Below are 20,295 nucleotides of genomic sequence, written 5' to 3'. Positions count from 1 at the left end.
TGATTCCCATTAGGGAAGGATCTAGCATTACCTCCTGTAGGAATGGGGACTCAATAGCTTGGGATAAGATTCAGAAATCTAAATGTAAGTATGATTTTTCCCAGTATGGAAATAAAAAACCCCTGAAGAAACCAAAGGGCAAGGCGCAATACTGACCAGCAGCACATGGATGACTATCTGTAAAATGCAACCTGGAATCTAAAACCCAAGATATAGAGAGGTTTGGTTTCTGATGGCCTCCCTTCCTCATCCTATTCTGGTCTCCATTTTCCCCAATTCAGAACACATGCCCCACTGTAGCACTCTTGTTTCAAATATAACAAAAACCATCCCAAGATAATTCTGTAGGTGAATTTGCACAGAGATCTCCTCACCCCAGTGCCTGCTCAGAGCTCACCCAAGGACAACAACCAACTTGGTTGTGAACCAACTGCCTTAACCTTAAAGGGGGGAGGGGGGAAGGGCTAGAAATCTATAGACTGGGAGACCAGAAGCAAAGGAGAAGGAAGAGGTTGAGGACTTACAAAGTTGGTCTGTCAGAGCTAAGGCACAGCCTAAGTCAGTGGGAGCAAGGCATAAGAAAAATCTGTATGTTGTGCCAACCTCTGCACAGACACCTGTATCCAGGAAGTGGGATGGCAGGGAGGATAGGAGGATATGATTGATATTGTTATTCTCAGACTGTGAATTCTGCTGATGTAAACTGCAATACTCTGTAAACCTAATGTCTACATAAAAATAATGATCGTTAACACAGTAAATTATTCAATCTAAAGTCAAACTATCTTGCATTACATTTCTTTCTCTATCAAGTCTCATTTTGTCTAGGATGATGCAGACACTTCTTGAGATTTCCCGTGAGATAGGCATCTGATTAGACAGGTGGGCAAGCACCAGGATTCAATCCTATAAGAAAGGATGAGACTCAAGGAAATGGAGCTGCAGGCTGAGCCAAATAAAAGCAAGGTGGTCAGACAGCAAGAGCAGCTTCCTAGATGTTGTCTGTTACACTGTATTTGAAAATAATTCTGGGAAAGAATACCATCATTTCAATGCTACAGTGCATACTATTTTTCCTATGACTTGTACCACCAAGGGAAACTGTAAGATCAGGGGGAACAGAAAATTCTGCATAATATACATACTTTCATTTATGAATGTTTGCATACAGACTTTCTATACACACATTACCTATATAATAAAAATGTACATGGCATGAGTACACACTGCTGTATAAATATAGAGCTCTAGAATCTTGAACCCTCTCCTTCCTTTTCATATCTGTCTCTCCTCTTCTTCCTTTCCAGCCAGGTCCATCACTTGAGAGTTGGACAAAAGGGACAAGTGTCATTTGTGTTGGTCTGGGCCCAGAATTTGATACACTGGAAAGGAGAAAGAGAAGCCTCAAGGTTAAGAGCCATTTGCTGCTGGGGGCCAAGGGAAGGGGAACATGAGGAAGCAGGCACAGTGCCACTGAGGCTTGAGATGACTAGCAATAAAGGACAAGGGATAGACATTACACCAACAGTTCTGACAGTGTGAGTGCAGGCCCTGGGATATGCTCAAGAAGACTAGCTCTGGGGCAAATGGGTAGGTCCTCATTTGAGAGAATACTAAATTCTAAGAATATGAAAATGCCACTGATATAAAGACCCAAGATGATTGTTCCATACCATGATCCCTTCAGAGGCAGAGATGGGTTCTTCATTCCCAACACACTTTCTCTCAAAGTCTAGGACTATCACCTCCCTCTCAGTGGTAAGAATATAGATTTTATCCTGCTGTTCCCACAAGCCAGTCAGTTCTGCCGAGTGTCCTTGGCTCTGCCTAAAGTAGTGGGAATGAGGAACAACTGGACTGTCAAAGGAAATTTGTTTCAAGTAGAACTTTCAACCCATCTTGTTTTCATTTTTTTTTTTGTTTTTAAGCTCATATCTTTTCTCTTAGAATCAATACTATGTATTGGTACCAAGACAGAAGAGTGGTACGGGCTAGGCAATGGGGGTTAAGTGACTTGCTCAGCTAGAAGTGTCTAAGCACAAATTTGAACCTAGGACCTCCCATCTCTGGGCCTGGCTCTCAAACCACTGAGCTACTTAGCTGCCTCCTTCAACCCATCTTGTTAAAGAAGTTATAAGTCTGGGATCAGGTATTCATTCCATTTCTTCCATCTATGGTTCCTCAGTAAACGAACCTAGGCCAAGCTTAGGGCAAGGACCCACATTGTTGTACATTTTGTGGCTGTGCCAGTCAGCTGGGTAAAGGAAGGTAAAGAAGGGATAAAAAGGATATAGCATCTACCTCCTTGTGCAACACATGGGCACAGGCCATGGGGTGGAGCTCACTGGGCTGAACAAGTTTCTGGCACATTAGACACAGCTTGCAGGTAGATGGAGCCTATAGGGCAAACAGAGGCATGCTTTATAGTGGCAAGCCTGTCCTAGGACCATTCCTTTCCTCTATGCCCATGATCCCACATCCAGACCCCTCTCATCAAGAACTCAATTGGCTCTCTTCTCTAAAGCCAAACCCTTTCCAGTACCACATCCCATGTAGACCCCTGCCTGGATTTCCTTTCCATTTTCCCAGTTCCAACTCAGGTCCTAAGGCAAGAACTCTTTACATTTTTTCCATATTCCAACCCACCAAATCTGCCTATATCCCAGCTTTCAAGGAAATATATTCTTACATGTGAAGGCCTTCCAGGATAGGACACCTGAGCAGAGGGCAGGAACATAGGAGTATTTATTTGGGCCATGGGAGCAGGGAACAAGGGAGCCCGGATCCGACCAAGGGGCTATGGGCAAAAAGTAAAAATTAGAAACAGAGAAGTTTTTCGTAAACTAAGCATTTTTGGAAAAGGAACCATAGCATTTTTCAGACTAGCAAAACAAGACAGCAGATTATGCATTCCCAGAAAAATGTCTCTTCCCTTGTAAATGCTTTTTACAAATTTTCTGGGCCTGAGCTCTCCCCTAAGGAGTCAGCCTCACCTGAGCACTCGCTGCCAAGCGTTCCTGCTCTGCTAATCGTGCAGCCACCAGCTGGATCAGTTCCTCCATTGTCAGTCCTGCCATGGTGGTTCGTGCTGTCTTGATCTGCTGAAGGATGTTAGTCATCTGTGCCCTAAGTAGGGAAAGAGTTGCAGGGATGAAGATATTTTTCTCTGTCTGTGAGAACTCCCATGGTTCTTCCTCTTATACTTGCACCCCAAAAGGAATATTTCTCAGGTTATTAATCCTTTTAAGTGACTTACTTGTTGCACTGTGGAAACCGAGCCAGCAGCTTCTCTAGGATCTTTTCTAGTTTGTCCACTGGTTGAGGTCGGTGAGATTCAGTGGGGGCCTTAACACCACCCAGGCCTGGTGGAGGTGGTAGGGAGGCAGCAGAGGACACATGTGGACCATGGGGGCCAACAAGAGAAGCTAGGCCAGGGCTATTTCTTCCATGGGTGACAGGTAGAGGGGGGGAGGGCTGGTTGGGCCTTGAGATAGCAGGGTTCAGCATTGGGAAGGAGAGGGCACGAGGGTCTGCACTGGGCATGACCATGGGCATGGTAACCTGCCCAATGGAGAAAGGAATCCGAGGAGACAGGGAAGGATTGGGTGAAAACACCTGAAGCATGAAGTCTGTCTACAGAAGAGGAAAGACAAAGAAAAAGGAAATTTAGAAAATGGCATCAGAAATCATTGGATAACAGTTATTACACTGAATAGAGATGGGCCCAATATCTTCATAAAAACAACTGCCAAGTTACTCACCTCTGAAGGGGGTGGGGGTAGAGTAGGGGTAGGAATCTGTGGAAGACTACTCAACTTTGCTCCATTCCTCACCAGTTGGATATGGTTATTAAATTGGTCCTAGAAAAGAGAGATTAAGAAATTACCCTGAAGTAATGAACTGAAAGTACTTCAGCCTCATTTTGGTGATTTCTCCTTCCCTGCTTCCTCCCACTTTCCAAAGTGGTAAATGGTCTGATATAGATATCAGTACTTTCATGTAATACATATTTACATGTTCTATATGGTGTGATTATAGATCAGAATCTATAATCAGATTCCAACAATTCCTTCCAGTCTCATTTTGCAAAGGGAAGGTGATGGGAATATGATAGAAAGATCTTGAATCATGAATAGCAATGAGCTCAAAGTAAGGTTCCTATCACTAAAAGTCTACTATGCCACAGGTAGGTGGCATAGTAGAAAAGGGCTGCACCTGGAGTCAGGAAGATGTTGGTTCAAACCCAATTTACTAATTCTGCAACCCTGGACAAGTCATTTAATCTTTGTCTGCTTCAGTTTCCTCATCTGTAAAATGGGGATAATAATATCACAACTCCTAGAGCTATTGTGAGGATAAAATGAGATATTATAATGTGCTTTGCAAATTTTTGAGGAACTATGATAACATTATTATTATTAGAACAAAAGCTAGGATAGCAACGTGGCTCAGTGGTTACAGCATCAGGCCTGAAGAGATCCTGGGTTCAATCTGGCCTCAGATATGCCCTAGCTGTGTGACCCTGGGCAATTCACTTAACCCTAGCCTAGCCCTTACTGCCCTTCTGCCTAGAAAATGAAACTTAATATCAATTCTAAGACCAAAAAAAAGGTAAGGGCTTAAAAAAAAAAGATAAAGGACCTTCTGTCAGGAATGATGCAGAAAAGAATCCTGTATAGGTGACTTTCTGGACTAAAAAGACATGCGGTTTCTTTCAAATCGCTGAAAACATGATTCTGTGGCACCTTAACTCTACTCCTTGGTGTGCATGTGTACATCAATGAGACTGGTTCTACACTGTTCACATTACAGAACCTCTTCTCTGCCCCAATCAGCAGCATTTCATCAGGCTCACCCGGACATTCTCCTTCATTATCCGAACTCCATTCAGTCTTGTCTCCCATTCCTGCTTTGAACGAATGGTTTCCATTGTTGGAGGGGTTGATCTTTCAAAAAACAAAAACAGGAATTTGGAATTGGGGAAAGAAGCTCTGACAACAAAGAGTTAAATTAGTAAGACTTGAGAAGAAAAAGAGATTATAACCTTGAGGTATGCCAGAGGTTTCCAAGTTCTTTGACCCACTAGAAATCCTATGCCTTCTAGTTCTATATTCAAAATAAGATTGCCAATAAAGGAAGAGAGCTTTTCTGCTCACATGAATCTTTGTGGATCCTCCTAATGCCTGGGCAGCGAGTGACCAAATATGTATGAAATAAATTCCCAGAGACTTAAGCCTACCTATTTGGGAAATTCAATGCAAACTGGAAATTACAGTATTAAAAATCTGACAATATATAACTGGACTCAGCAGGGCTTAGTTTCATAGAGGCAGTAGAGTAAAGGTCTAAACTTGAATTTAAGGACTGTGCGTTCCAGGTCCCAGGGAAGCAGCTTACTTGATGTAGGTCAGGTGCAGTTCTGCCTCCTTTTCTGCTTCTTCCAGCTTTAAAACCAGCAGCTCTTTCCGGCTTTCCAATGATAAAATCTAAGGAAACCATGAAAAGGCTTATTAAATGGCATCTGTGTGGAACTGTCCTTGGTCAGACAAGTAGATGCTTACTGACTTCCCCTGTAAAAAGCACACACTACCCATGGTTTCCAGAGACATTGGCTTCTCTCTACCTCAGCTTTCCAGGCTCGTTCAGTTTCCTCCATAATGTTCCGGTTGATCTCACCATCCTGACTCTTAAGCTTGTCCAGCTCCATCTCCCATAGCTCCCTGAAGGAGAAGAGAAAAGGATAAGACTGATGGGGGCAAAAAAGCAAAAATTAGATCCAGTGTTGGTCCAAGACAAAGTTAGAAAGTGAGTCTGAATAATGAAGGCTTATTATAAACATAAAGCAAGTGAACAGTTTTAGAGATGATGTTTAAAGTACACTTAAGGATGTGACTTAGTCCTACATATGAAATTACAGGGAGAACAAAACGCACAGTGCCTTATCAACACCACTTGCTAAGGGTTGCATTTAGCAGGCAGCGCCATCAAAAAGAAGTCCAATAGTGCCCCCAATTTAAATAAGCTAGAGTTAGGAAGACTCAAATTCATTAGGGAGTCTCTTATACCCAATGTGCCTCTCCTATGGAAACTGATATGTAGGATTACATGCTGCAACAAACAATACCGCTATTAATCTTATATCCCAAGGCAATCAAAGAAAAAGGGAAAGGTCCTATGAGTACAAAAATATTTATAAAAGCCTTTTTGAGTTGGCAAAGAACTGGAAACTAAGGGAGATCTGTACATTAACACTTACCTGTCGGGTAGCAATTGCTTACCTACTACTAGATATTGGCTATTTTATTTCCACTACTCCATTTTCCTAGCTATTCTGAAGATGGCTATTCACCACTATTCCCCTGTGAGTGGATTCCCATTTATTTCCACCCCTTTCTTGTTGCATAGATGGTGGCACACTCATATATAGGACTGAAGGCACTAATGAAGAATGGGTCCAGAAAGAGAATCTTCCCTTATTATATTTGACTTAAAGCAGGATAATGGCTGAGAATAGCAAAATTACTCAGACTAAGGGAGAAGAAAATGAAGTGAACATCTAAATTACATTAAGTGATTTTTATTTTTTTAAAGGTAAAGATGGGGAAAAGGGATAAAAATGATCTTAAGAGAAATGGTCCTACTTTTCCTCAGCCTGTTCTGCGATTAGAGAAACAATTTTATTCTCCTTCTCCTCCTGATTTTCCAGTAACCTGCATGTGTGAGAGAGAGAGACCAATTCACTTTCTGAAGTTTCTGCAGCCTTTTCCTCTTTCACACATTCCTGCTTTTGCCCAAATCCCTTATCTTCCATTGTCTTTTTCAGGGACTACTAAAAATTTGCTTGGGAAGTGAGTCATTCTGCTAACAGTTGAGTGTGACTTGCTAGCTAGATAGATAGCTGTCTTCTATGCCCTTTGCCATTCCATGTGCAGGTCTTACATGAAAGTTTATTCTCTAGAACAGGGTGATCTTTCTCAACTGAGAATCTACAGTATAATAGTTCTATCTCCCCCTGCTAGTCTCTACTACTAAAATATTAGGAGAAAACTGGCAGGTGCCATTAGAATTCTCTCTTCCATAAAATAAGAGTGGGTCAGAGCAGCAGTCCCTCTTATCCAATATTATTTCTGATAATGCCACCTATTTTAGAGGATAGGAGCATAGATTTAGATATTGGAAGGTAATTTAGAGTACAACATGATTTAGCTGCTTTCTTTGATGTCCTTAAAAGCACCCCCAAAATCTCCTGGGGTTTTTGCATTGTCTCTGTATCCCCTGAGCCTAAGTACAGTGCCTACCATGTAGCAGGCACTTAAAGATTGAAAGGTGGTATTAGAGAGACTACTAAGTTCAATCCTTTCATTTTACAAATGAGCAAACTAAAGCTCATATAAGCAATCTGCTCAAGGTCATATAGGTACTAAGTAACAGAAGCAAAATTTGAACCCATGGATTCTAACCCCATATCTAATACTCTTTCCACTAAGATTTTCTGCCCTCTTATCTAGCAAAAATCTGTCCACCAAAGTATCATGCTACCACTTCAGTCAATCAACAAGCATTTATTAAATGTACTGTTTAATAAGCTTATTAAACATTTACTATGTACCAGAGGCAGGTAGGTGGTACAGTGGATAGAGAGTACTGGGCATGGAGTTAGGAAAACCTAATTTGAAATCTGGTTTCAGACACTTACTGGCTGTGTGACTCTGAGCAAGTCACTTAACTGCTATCTTGATTTCATTAACTGTAAAATGGGGATGTTAATAGCACCTACTTCCTAGGGTTGCTCTGAGGAACAAATTAGATGTCTGTAAAGCATGCAGCAGAGTGCCTGGCACATGGTAGGTTACTTAATGAATATTTGTTCCCTCCTTCTTCCCTTCCCACTATGTTTAGATTTAGAGAATACAATGCCTTCACACTACTATAATTTGAAAAATTCATTCTGCCTCATCTTAATGGGAAAAACCTGACAATATAAGTAAAGGAAGCAATTCCTTTAAATCATTAGAATTACTAATGGTTCAAATGTCCAGGATCTATATGTGTTCCATAAGTCTGGCTTGCTTGTTGAATGTCCTAATAATAGTGTTACAATTCTTAAAAAATTCCTAGACCATCTTTCTTAAAGAAACTTTATACAATACAAAAATAATCATACTCTGGGACCCAGTAATTTCATCACTTTAAATTCTGGAAGTATTATCAAAATCAAAGTGAGAAACTCAATGTTCAGATATTTTCATAGCAATATTATTCACAATTGCAAAAAACTAGATGCAAGCTAAATGTCCATCAATAATGGAATAATTAATTTAATTGTAAAACATTCATTTAAAGGAATACTATAATACAATTAAGGTTTCAAGTATAAGGAATACAAAGAAATCTAAAAAGATTATTTCTAAATAATGCAAATTGAAAAAAGCAAAACCAGAAGAAGAGATTACACACGAATATGACCATATCAAAATAAATAGAAACATGAACAAAGAATCCTTATGGGACTTAGAGTGACTCAAAGTGTATGTTATTTTATGAGTTAAATTAAATGTACACAGTTACCAAAGAAGTTTAAATTTTTGTTCTTGTTCAATTCTAAATTATGAAACTTTTTTTAAAAAGTAATTTTACATATATGTCTTTACCACATTTCTATGAGGTCAAGTAATATTCTCATTTTAAAAGAATAGGAAACATGCTAATTTGACTTGTGTTAAATCCAAAAGTAAGTCAGGGGCCAGTACTAGATTCAAATCTGCTTTCTCACTCCAATACTTTACTCAATCCAAAACTTTGCTTTACACCTCTCTGCCTTCAATGCATAGATCTTTTCTATCTTAAACACAAAATAAACACTCCATATGACCCTGATGTCTTTCTTTTTTCTTTTTTTTGTCTTTTTTTTTTTTTAAACCCTTGTACTTCGGTGTATTGTCTCATAGGTGGAAGAGTGGTAAGGGTGGGCAATGGGGGTCAAGTGACTTGCCCAGGGTCACACAGCTGGGAAGTGTCTGAGGCCAGACTTGAACCTAGGACCTCCTGTCTCTAGGCCTGACTCTCACTCCACTGAGCTACCCAGCTGCCCCGTCTTTCTAAGATAACTCCTATTTCTCTCCTTCTGTCAAACTTTCCAAGTAAATGGCCCACACCTGCTCCCTCCATTTACTGATTACCCATTCATTCCTTAACCTCCATGTAACATGGCTTCCATCCTTACCATTCCAATGAAATTGTACTCCTGATATCACCCAAAGCCCTCTTCTCTGTCTTTATTATCCTCAATGTCTCAGCATTGACCATTCATCACTCTTGGCCACCCCAATATCACCTTCTTGAAACTCTCACCTTCTTTGGTTTATGTGACCCTGCTCTACCCTCCTTCTCAGCTACTTATTGCTCCTCTCTCTTCTTCCATTCCTTAACTAATGTAAGTATTCCCCAAAGGGCAGCTATCCCTCCTCACCCCACCTCCCATCCCAAGAGATGAAAGGGACCATAGTAATCTTCTAGTCCAACCCTCACATTCTGTAGATGAAGAAAGCATCACAGAAAGGTTACACAACTGAGCAAGTAGAAATGGCTTTGAAGTCAGGTTGCCTGACAAGTCCAGCTCTGCTTCTGCTGCACCACACACTTGGATGTTATAACTCCTGTCACCTTGATTTTACTACATCAACAACCAAACCACATCATCCCACAAACTGACTACCTCTCTTGAATTCTCAGTTTCCATCAACAATAGCAATATTCTCAATCATTCAAATTCAGAATGCTCAGTCTCACCTTTAGTTCTGTTTTTTCCCTTGCTTCCTCAATCCAATCAGCCATCAAACTCTATTATTTCTTCATAAAGTCTCTCCTTTCCTTCCCACTTCTATTGCTACAACTCTAGTTAAGATGTTATACTTCTCTTAGTTATATTTATTCAATTTATCCTACACATGGCTGTCAGATTAATCTTAATCTTCCTAAGACACCACTTTTTTCTCAATCTTTATCTTATTTATTTTATTACTTGAAAATTTTTATTTAATTAATTGATTTAGAATATTTTTTCCATGGTTACATGATTCATGTTCTTTCACTCCCCTCCTCCCATCCCCTTCCCATAGTCAACAAGCAGTTCCACTGGGTTTTACATGTGTCACTGTCTTTTTAGAATAGATACTAAATATCAATTCCAAGGCAGAAGAATATTAAGGGATAGGCAACTGGGATTAAGTGATTTGCCCAGAATCTCACAGCTAGGAAGTGTCTGAGGTCACATTTGAACCCAGGTCTTCCTGACTCCAGGCCTGGCTTTCTAACTACTGAAACACAGTTGTCCCCAAACACCACTTTCATCATGTTACTCCCTTGCCCAACCATTTCCAATGGCTTTCCATTACTGAAAAGATAAGTCCAACAACTAAGGTCTTCCACAATCTGGTCTTAATTTATCCTTCCGACCTAATTTATATTCTACTTCCTCCCAACATGTACCCTCTTCTCCAACCAGGTCATGAATCATTTACTGTCTCTCAAATACAATGTGTACATATTTTTACCTAAGCCATTCCTCTGATCAGAAATTCCTTTTTCCTTTCTCCCTACCCAAATTCCATCCATCTTTCTTACCAGGTATAGTCCAAGCCTACTTCTTCCAAAATCATTCTCTAACTACATTAGAAATTTTTCCTTTCTCTGAATTCCTTTGGCATTATTTACCCACGCTACTCATTAACAAAAATTATACCTTACTTTATATCCTTAGTTAACTTTTCACATATTTTGCTCCCTAATAAAACAATTAGTTCCACGAAGGGGAAGAGCTTGGTCTTATACTTCTTTGCATTCCCCACTGTACTGTGTACCTAATAAACTTTCATTTCTTGATAAACCTTTAATTTCTGTATGCTAACCTGAGAGTATACCAGCTAAATAGAATAGAAGTAGGTGAATTTCCATGGAAGCCTTAAACCATCACTCCATTTTCTATTCAGGAGAAAATGAATTTTCCAAAATTATTTATACAAAATGGCATCCCAGGTCATTTGGTAAGGCAGTACTTCCATCTATAAAATGTAACAGCATCCATATCTAAGCACTGAATTTGGAGTCTGAGAACCTAGCTCTGTGGACAAGACACTTCCTACCTGTGTGGACAAGACACTTAATCTGAGTCACAATTTCTTCATCTAGGATGAGGAAAGAAGGACAATAATAATTGTATTACCTACCTCACAAGGTTATTGTTAGGACCAAAAGAAAGTTATGTAAGGTGCTTTGTAAAATGAAGTGCTACAGAAACAAGCTATTATAACTCTAATGTATATCAAAAACAAAAACTACAGCATGGAAGTAAAATGAACTTTGATTGCATTGCAGTATTTCTGCTGCTCTTTCTGAGTTTCAGACAGGAACATGGATCAATTGATGGGTCACTCAAAATACAAGTTCAGCATCTCATGCAGAAAAAGCACTATTCATTGTCTTTCCCAGTCGTTCACTATCAAAGCCAGGAAACTTGAAATGTAGCTTTATTCCAAGGACAATGTGGTAGTGGCCTCATCTTTCTGATACTAGCAATAACCTTGAAGGATCCAACCTAGGAAGTAACCCATACTAGAAACTTTCCCTAGAGTAGGCAGCCACAAGATGCCCTCCATGCCAACAAGAAAGGTTTTCCAAGGGAAATGTCAAAACATGACAAAATTGAATATGTCTCCTATTTAGGAAAAATGCATGTATATCCACTTCAGATGTGTTTACTTGGAACTTACTTCAAACAGATTAAAGAACTTGGTGGGTTTCTTTTTAATATAATTTATCCTCAAAATATTCATTTGAGAAAGAAAGGAGATAATGCTATGATTCTTATTTAGGAGATATGAGCACCACAAAATGAAAGTGTTTGTTTAAGGCCCTCAAAAAAAGATTTGTTGAATATAGCTCTTTAATCATTCCAACAAATATTTGAGTGCATACCAGGAACATGGTTTTGTAAGTAGGTGCTTTGGGGTACAACAAAAAGTAGGACATGGTCTCTAACCTGAAGAAACTTAAAATCTCCAAGAAAAGACAAAATATACATACATGAAAGATTAACTAGTTAAAAAAAGAAGTAGGGAGAAGAACAACTATGATGATCCCAAAGAGTGTGAAACCATGATAGACTACTTTAAATAGAACAAGTTTCACCAAAAGGGTGGGCTTCAAGGATTGTTCTTATCAGATAATTAAGATTTGCACAGGCAGAAGAAAAGAGAGAATGTTCCAAAAGGGACAGTAATGAGCAAAAGTCAAAAGTAAGAAATGAGGTATACTGGGTACTAGAACATTTCTTAATACTTGGAGAGAGTAACCCAGGGTCCCATGCCCACAATTCACACAAATGAAGATAATCTTTACATATAAACTATACTGCTACTAGGATGAATTAATATGCAGAAAAAAGACCTTATTTTTTCACGTGAGAAAAAGTCATATTTAACTGAATAGGGGAAAATGTTATAATGGCACTTTCACCAATGAAAACCCAAGTGAGACCACCAACACTGTAATAAGCAGCAAGAATTTTAATAATACACAGAATCTGCCAAAACCAGTCACCATCAAGAAGCCAGCACTAACTGAAAGAGCTTATGTCAAATGAAAGTCTCTCACAAGGTATTTAATACTCAGAAAATACACAGCCTCTTAATATCACAGAATCTTAAGAGATGGAACAGACCTTAAAGCTTTTTTAATCTAACCCTAGGCCAAAAGCATGAATCCATTCTATAAAAATCCTGACAAATGGTTATTTAGTCTCTGTTTAAATATCCTCAGTTACTACTCTTAACTTATTGGTGTAAAATACCTCTGCTATTGACTTAGAAATCAGTAAGACCATAAGTGGCACCGACTCTTTGGTACATTTATAACACTGAAAAGTCAATGGGCCTGCAGATCCCATAGGGTTTTTCTTTATTCCTAATAGAATAAATTACCTTCTGTTCTTCTCACAGAGCTTCTCAATTTCAGCTTTCAAGTCCTGCTCCTTCTGAAGAAACTCCTTCTTTTCCTTCTCTATTTTTTTCTTTGTTTCTTGTCGCTTGATGGTCACATCCTGGATGGCCTTTAATATCTCCTAAGATTTTAACAATCATACAATACAGGAGGTAACTTTTTGATGTCTGGCTTAAAGGTTATCTCCACTCAACACAAATACATGAGATATGAGAGCAGCCAGAAAGAACACTCAAAAAGATGTTTTAAGTGTTTTGCTAAGGTATCTATACCTTTCCTTATTTCCATTGATTAAAAAAAAAAACAACAAAAAAAACCCCAACAAAGTCTGATCAGAGACTAAAACAATACCTGATGACTCTTCATCTCTTCTTCTCTCCTCTGCTGTAATTGCTTTAGCTGCACCTGAAGTTGATTCTCCACCTGCCTCTGCTTGTCCAATACTTCCTGGTACCGCTCCTTCAGCAAGGTTCTTTCTGTCATCATTTTATCCTGGCAGTGACCAGAGGAGGAAAGGTGGTGGGGTTTTATATGATTTATTCACTGAACAAGTAAATGACTTTCACTGAACGACTTTCCATAAGAAAGAAGGACAAAATGTGCAACATCAATAGCCTCAATTCAACAAGTATGTATTAAATGCCCATAATGTACTAAGCAGATGCACTAAGCACTGAGGACACAGAGACAATAAAAATACAAAATAGTTCCTGCCCTCAGAAAGCTTATATTCTAACCAAATATACCCCCTGAGAAGCAAGATGTATTATTAATGAGCCATTCTGAAAACCCCCAGAGAGAGGACAACAAGCTTGGTAATGATTCCCTTCTGTTTTTCTGTTCTGTTGGAATGCCTAGAAAACTTTTCACAAAAGGAAAAATCTACTTTTGAATATTAGGCAACCAAGTCTCAAAGAGACTGTGGCTTAGTCCTAACAATGCCTTCATGTCTTACCTCAACTTTTCAATCTTTATCAGCAAATCAAGGACAGTGTTACTCACCTTTCAAGGTTCTGCAGTTTTCCTAAAGAAGCTCAAGTTAATGGTTTCTGAAAGAATGTGGTATAGGGTCACCATGTAAAATTTAGACTCTAATTGCACTAACTTTACACACTCACAGAGCTTGATTGTTATGAAAGGAAAAGAGCATAAGGCAAGTTTAAAACCTCTATGGGTGAAAATGCTTCATTATCAAAGCAAGAACAACAGCCTCTTCAAGAAAATATAACATAAGGAAAAGCTATTTACCTTGGGCTGAGTGATGAAATACATCCGGGATAGCTTTAAAGAAATGCTGTATTTCTACCCTGAGTAACTTTACTACTAATACCCAAGGGACCAAGAGTTTCTCTTCTTTAGGTTTTCCTTTTTACTTCTCTCTAGCTCTCCCATCTCCATGGGAGTCTTCAGCACAACAATGTCAGTTAGAAAGAAGCATTTCACATCAACTTGATTGCAGGCAGATAAGTTAAGGATAATAACATATTTACACCATCCACAAGGAATCACTTTCTGCACAACCACCCTTTGACATAGGGACACAAGCTCAGAACTAATCTGCTTTGACTTGCCACCGACTTGTAATAAGGTCATGTTTCCCTGCTAAACTGGCCAGTTTTCCCTGCAATCTGACATCATTTGGTCTTTTCCTGACATACACCAGGTCCACCTGAGTTTCTTGGGTTGAATCTATCCTTTCTTTAACCACCCAAACTCTCCAAAATTTCACCTGCTTCTCCATAAAAGTTCCTCTTCTCCAAGTTTTTTCCATTTAGCTGGGTAAATTTTCTACAGGGCTCTTTCCCCATTTTAAAACCTTTCCCCCTACTTTTTCTAGTTAGCTTATGCCCTTATTTTAGTCTGCCCTCATAGTAAATTCAACTTGCAAAAAATCATTCTACTTTCTCATCTCAAACTCCTTGCTTTGTGCCTGATCCCTACTTTATACATCTTGTCCTGGAAGCTCTCTCTCTAGCCCCAAGATGTCTGCACAGTAGCCTTTTTCATTACAACAAAGACACATCCAAATGAACATATATTTTAGGGTTTTGGTTTTTGCCAAACTCATAGCAAGGTGATTACTGATGAAATATAGTACAAATGAATGCAGTCTTCTGCCTAGGTTCAAAAAATCAATTATGAAAGCATAGGATGGAGACAAAAGCAACTTAGGTGAAAAAAGATTGAAGAATTTTATCTGACTACACAACTCAATACAAATTAGGTCACATGGCTATGTACTTAGCCTACATTACCAGAAGAATAATGTCCCAAACAAGTTGGTATTTCCACTGCAGTTTACACTGATTAACCCACAACCAGAATGTCAGTTTCAGTTCTGGGCCCTACATATAAGGCCATGGGCTTACAAGAATGTGGAGAGAAAGCCAATCAATCACTTCTTCATAGCTATTTTCATATATTTCAAAGGCTTTCATGTGGACAAGGAACTAGACATTCTATTTAATACTAACAAAAACTTAACATTTATGTGGTTCTTTGAGGTTAATCTTTGAACCTCACAACACTATGAAATTGGTGCTCTTTTTATACTCATTTTACAGAAAAGGAAACTGACACTTACAGAAAGGTTAATAGACTTGCTCAGGGTCATACAACTAATAAGTATCTGAGGATTCACACCAAAGATTCCAAGTCTAGCATACAATTCTTCTGCCACTTAGCTGCCTCAAGAGGGAAGTTCTAGATGAAAGTTATATACTGAAAAGACTCATCAAAATATGATGAAAAGATTCTTAAAAATCTGAATTGTTCAAAAGTGAAGTGGGCAGACATGTGAGATAGTTAACTTCCCGTCAATGGAAATATTCAAGCAAAGAGACAGTATGACCACCTGTCAAAGATATTATAGAAGGAATTACTAATCTCGGTAAAAGGCTACACTAGAAGCTCTTAAAGGACCTTCTAACTCTACAATCCCATCATTCTTGGATTGGTGAGCTTCATGAACACCATGCAAATACTTACCAAATTCTTTTCAATATCCTGATCTGTATTCACCTCCAAATCAGCAGTCTTGAAGTCAGTCTGCAAAGGGAAAAGTAATCACATTCAGAGCTGTTTGGAGACACTTTAAAGTAGTAAAACTGCTCCAAAACTGATATTCTTCCCTCAGTCACAAAGTGTCCCTGAGACCTCTAAGGAGCCAATCCTTTGCTATTCCTTCTCTCAGTTATGGAGTAAGGGAAACAAGGTGGATACTATAATAAACAATCATCCTTGAAAATAACCTTGGCAAAGACCCAGCAACAGACTGAAAGATGAGTCTAAAAGCTGGAGAGGATAACTAGGTTCACTAGAATCTATTTTGTCTATTATTAGAATCTATTTCCTCCTCTGATAAAGCACTGTAGTTCCTAGAAAAAATAACACTACCAAGCAAGGCACACTGTACTTCATAAGATATAGGTAGAGATAAATAAGAAACTTTAGCACAAGAAAAAATAAGAGTAAATCTGAATTATAAATGAGCAATGCTTACTATGAAGGACATAAAGCTACATACATATCAATTAATCAGTGTGAAGAATTAATTCTAGGGCATAAAGTTGCTAATTACATCAGTCTAGACACTGTTTACTTAACAGGATGGAGCTATATAGAAGTAATGCTAGATATCTTTGGAATAACGACCCACAAAGAACTGCACAATATGTTCTGCATCAGGTATAAGAACTTATTTCCCACCCTCAACAATATCCCCAAGTTCTGTTTTTGACATTTGAAACCTGACACTTGACCTGCACAGCAATGTTCTGAGAGAGCTTCAAGGATGAGCCATCCTGATCCACATCCTGACCAGCTCTGTCTCCTGAAACCCCATTCTCCCCATTTGGTGGAGGTCGGTAATCCAGGCCTGTATCTTCGCTACCTTCCAGTGGGGCTTCTGCTTGTAATTCCTCTTCTGAACAATTCCTGGAGGTAGTTTGATGGTTCACATGATACTTTGCCTCTAGAGATGGAGGAGATGGTTTCAGGTGCTTGTGTTCCTTTCCTCTTGCTACATTGGTCAGATTCTCCAAATCAGATTGACAAGCTTCAGGACCAGAGGATAAAGTCTGAATTTCTATGGTACCATTTCCAGGAAGATTAAGAGCTGTGGATCCCAAGTCACCTCCTGAAGCTGTACAGTCCTCTGTGGTTGGTGCCATGTCACCTGCTGATGAACCAGGACTGATTTTTGCATGTTCCAAACTAACATCTCTGCTATTCTTCTTGGCTGTTACTTGGTCACTAGATCCTATCGACACAGATAAGCTCTTGTTTTCCTGCACAGTTGTATCTTTTGGGCTGTTGAAAATACAAGTTAAAATTACTGTAGCTTTCCATAATTTTCTTTCCATCATAATTTTGAAAAAGAACCTATTTTAAAATCTAATCCATTCACCCCATGCTACTATATAAATTAATTTATTTAAAAGGGAACCTAATAATCAGGAAATCCAAGAAGTTATTTTCTACTTTATGTTTCCATTGGTGAACCTCCATTAACTTTACCCACTAATGAATTCATTCAACAAGCTATAACTGACTGTAATAAGCACTAAGAAAAGGGTAGGAACTGTGGAAGAGAGATTATGGCTGGCTTGGGCAGAACTAGGGCCATTAGGTATGTATCATAGGGAGGTGGATTTCAAGTAATTGAATTATCAGAATTGTCTAAAAAAACAGAATGGGTAGGATATGTGGCAGGAGGTCTTCAAGTAGAGACTTAGTAGGGATGTTGCAGATGGGATTAATGACTTGGGTAGAGAATGGACTAGAGGGTCTCTTCCTTCCTTCAGTTCTATAATTCTATGATTCTATGGTAAACAGAAGAAGATGCAGTCACTACCTGCAAGGAACTTAAGTTTGGAGGGCAAAACTTATATCATACACAAAACAGTTAGAGAATACTAACAAAACAATCTACAAACTGATTCAAGCTAACAAATAGTACTTTTTTTTTTTATCAATTAGGAAAATTCAAAGTTAAACCAGAATAGGGCTAATCACAGGTTTCTTGGAGATGAATTAGCAGTAAGAAAAGTATCAAAAGAAACTAAAAGAGGAAAATTTTTTCATTTCAGGATCAGTTTGACCATCTCATAAAATGTATGAAATCAGTCCATTAAACTAAGAATAGTCATCAGAAGAAAGAGTATCAGACTTTTCCCAAGAATTCAGCATATATTTTTAAGTACCCACTTGCAACTTTCCAACAACTACCCACACATTACCTGAGACCATCAGGGAGACCTTCCTCTGAGTTAGAACCATAGGAGGCAGAAGCAGTTTCTTGAGAAGCAAGAGCTGAAGCTGAATCACTGCTTAACTCGGAAGCCATCGTGCTCTCTGCATTCACAAACAAATCCCAAGCTGTAAGCATTGAAATGAATTTATCTCTTCCATTCAATGTTCACAAGTTAGAAATAGTCCACAAAAAAAAGGAGTTTTAAGAATATGATTGATCACTGGATTGATTTCAGTGAACACCTAATTAGTCCTTACCATATTTAAATTAGAAACATGGAACTCATGTCATAAACATGTAAAAATGCATTATTAATGTAAAACAATAGCTCTCAAAAGTATAGTCTTTAGAACTACACCCTCCCCTGTAGTCTACTGGCCCAGTCTCTTATATGTAATATTTTTCATGTAATTAAAATATATTATTTTTCAATGTGAATAAATTATATACTCATACCTATGGATGTGCCCAAACACATACTGTATAAAATACACAAAATTACAGGTCTGGACAAAAAATTATACATATATACAGCTTGTAAGAATAAGTTATACATGTTTATACATACACATATCCATGCATATATTAAAGATATAACTGTTACAAGTGTTATATGGACGTGTAAATATGTATATATGACTACTTTATCTTATCAAAAGTGGTTCCATCTTTTCCATTAATTCCAGGGAGATTGTTTTTTTTTGGGGGGGGGATGTCAAATAGTAGAGCTGAGTAATGATTAAGAGGACTCACTTAAGACTCCTGAATTACCACAACAGTATCAAAGGCTACTGTATGCAGATCCTGTTTACTGTAGCATGTAAATTATTATATAGTGCCTACTAAAGTGCTAAGTACTTTTAAAAAAATCTCTCAAATGAAAAAACAGGTACAGACTCTGCAGAAAGACTTCTAGCTTTTCCTTCATTCCTAAAATTCACAACTAACTCCTAAAAGGATTAAGAGATCAGAATAAACTTTGAGGAGAGTAAGAGTTTTTGTTTTAGGAAAGGTACTTGGGTCTCCCTGGCTCTTGATGAGAAAGGGTGGTAAGTATATCTCTTTTAAGTTTTAGAAATCTATGTTCTCTCAATTGTTTCTGATTTACTCTGGGATGTTCTATGCCTCAGTTTCCCTCATTATACAATTGAGAATATCATCCATTTTCCAAGGGAGTGCTCCTTTCAGCTCCAGAGCAAAAGGATAACTCACCAGGATTAGGATGATCACTAAAAAAGAGGGAGGGTATCCATATACAAAATAGAGTTTGAGGTGAGACTAGCCTGAATATCCCTTCTTGGTCCAGGAAGACACTGAATCCAAGTCAGCCAAACTGGGAGAGTGGAAAGGGAGAGGGAGGAGGTGACCTATGGGCGCTTGGGGCAGCAGACATTCCACCTGGGGATCAGGGTGTGGGGCGAGGGGCAGGTTTGCATGCTCCGCCCCTACCCACCCCACCCCTCGGAATATGTCCCCAGGAGAAGGCTGCAGAAGGTGGGGTGCAGAGAGAGGGGGAAGACAAAGGAGGGTGATGGAACACTGTACACAACCCCATAGCTAAAAGGAGCCTGCATGCGCATCCCCCCACCCTCCTGCCCACTGCCCACGACATGCAGAGCGACCCACCCCGCCCCACGACCCCGGCCCCAGGCCAGGCCCTCCCCCCCGCTCCATCTCCAGTTCTAGGTCTCCTCCGCCCAGACTTGGCTCCCTCCCAAGCCCCTGGACTGGAACCCCTACAGTCCCGTCACAACTCCTCCCGCCTCACCCCAGCGCCCCCTCCCCACCGCGCGCCCCCTTCTCCGCCCCATTTCCCACCGCGCGCTCCCTCCTCGAGCCGGCCGGGCCGCGCGCCCACAGGGACCGGAGGCGGGGCTGGGTGGGTGGGTGGGAAGAAAGAGAGATGGTCTGGGGTCTGAGGCTGGGGGGCAGGGACGCACCTGAGCGGGTGGAGCGCGCGGCCAGGGGGAGGGGGGAGGGGGTCCCGAGGAAAGGGGGAGGGGGAGGGGTCGGGAGCCGGGCCGCGCGCGGCACCTCCCACTTCC

General features: G+C 39.6%; 1 protein-coding gene across 2 annotated transcripts; it reads right to left on the bottom strand.

The window, feature by feature from the left end:
- Window positions 1-996: 996 nt before the first annotated feature.
- On the bottom strand, window positions 997-20,224 carry RNF214 (ring finger protein 214). 2 transcript variants are annotated; one of them, XM_044669595.1, is made up of 16 exons: window positions 20,191-20,206; window positions 18,237-18,351; window positions 16,758-17,307; window positions 15,985-16,044; window positions 13,348-13,488; window positions 12,978-13,117; window positions 6,642-6,710; window positions 5,624-5,720; window positions 5,398-5,486; window positions 4,856-4,946; window positions 3,762-3,860; window positions 3,257-3,633; window positions 2,994-3,126; window positions 2,690-2,797; window positions 2,302-2,397; window positions 997-1,382 (listed from the first exon to the last, which is right to left on the bottom strand). In XM_044669595.1, exons 2-16 carry the CDS (start codon window positions 18,341-18,343, stop codon window positions 1,317-1,319), a joined length of 2,223 nt encoding a protein of 740 aa, XP_044525530.1. In that variant the 5' UTR covers window positions 18,344-18,351; window positions 20,191-20,206; the 3' UTR covers window positions 997-1,316. The 2 variants fall into 2 exon arrangements, with proteins under 2 accessions (XP_044525530.1, XP_044525531.1); XM_044669596.1 differs by lacking the exon at window positions 6,642-6,710 and having other exon boundaries at window positions 20,191-20,224.
- Between the last annotated feature and the right edge of the window lie 71 nt (window positions 20,225-20,295).

Source organism: Gracilinanus agilis, chromosome 3 (genome assembly GCF_016433145.1).
Source record: "Gracilinanus agilis isolate LMUSP501 chromosome 3, AgileGrace, whole genome shotgun sequence".
Taxonomy (NCBI): domain Eukaryota; kingdom Metazoa; phylum Chordata; class Mammalia; order Didelphimorphia; family Didelphidae; genus Gracilinanus; species Gracilinanus agilis.
This window is presented reverse-complemented; position numbering and strand designations above follow the sequence as displayed.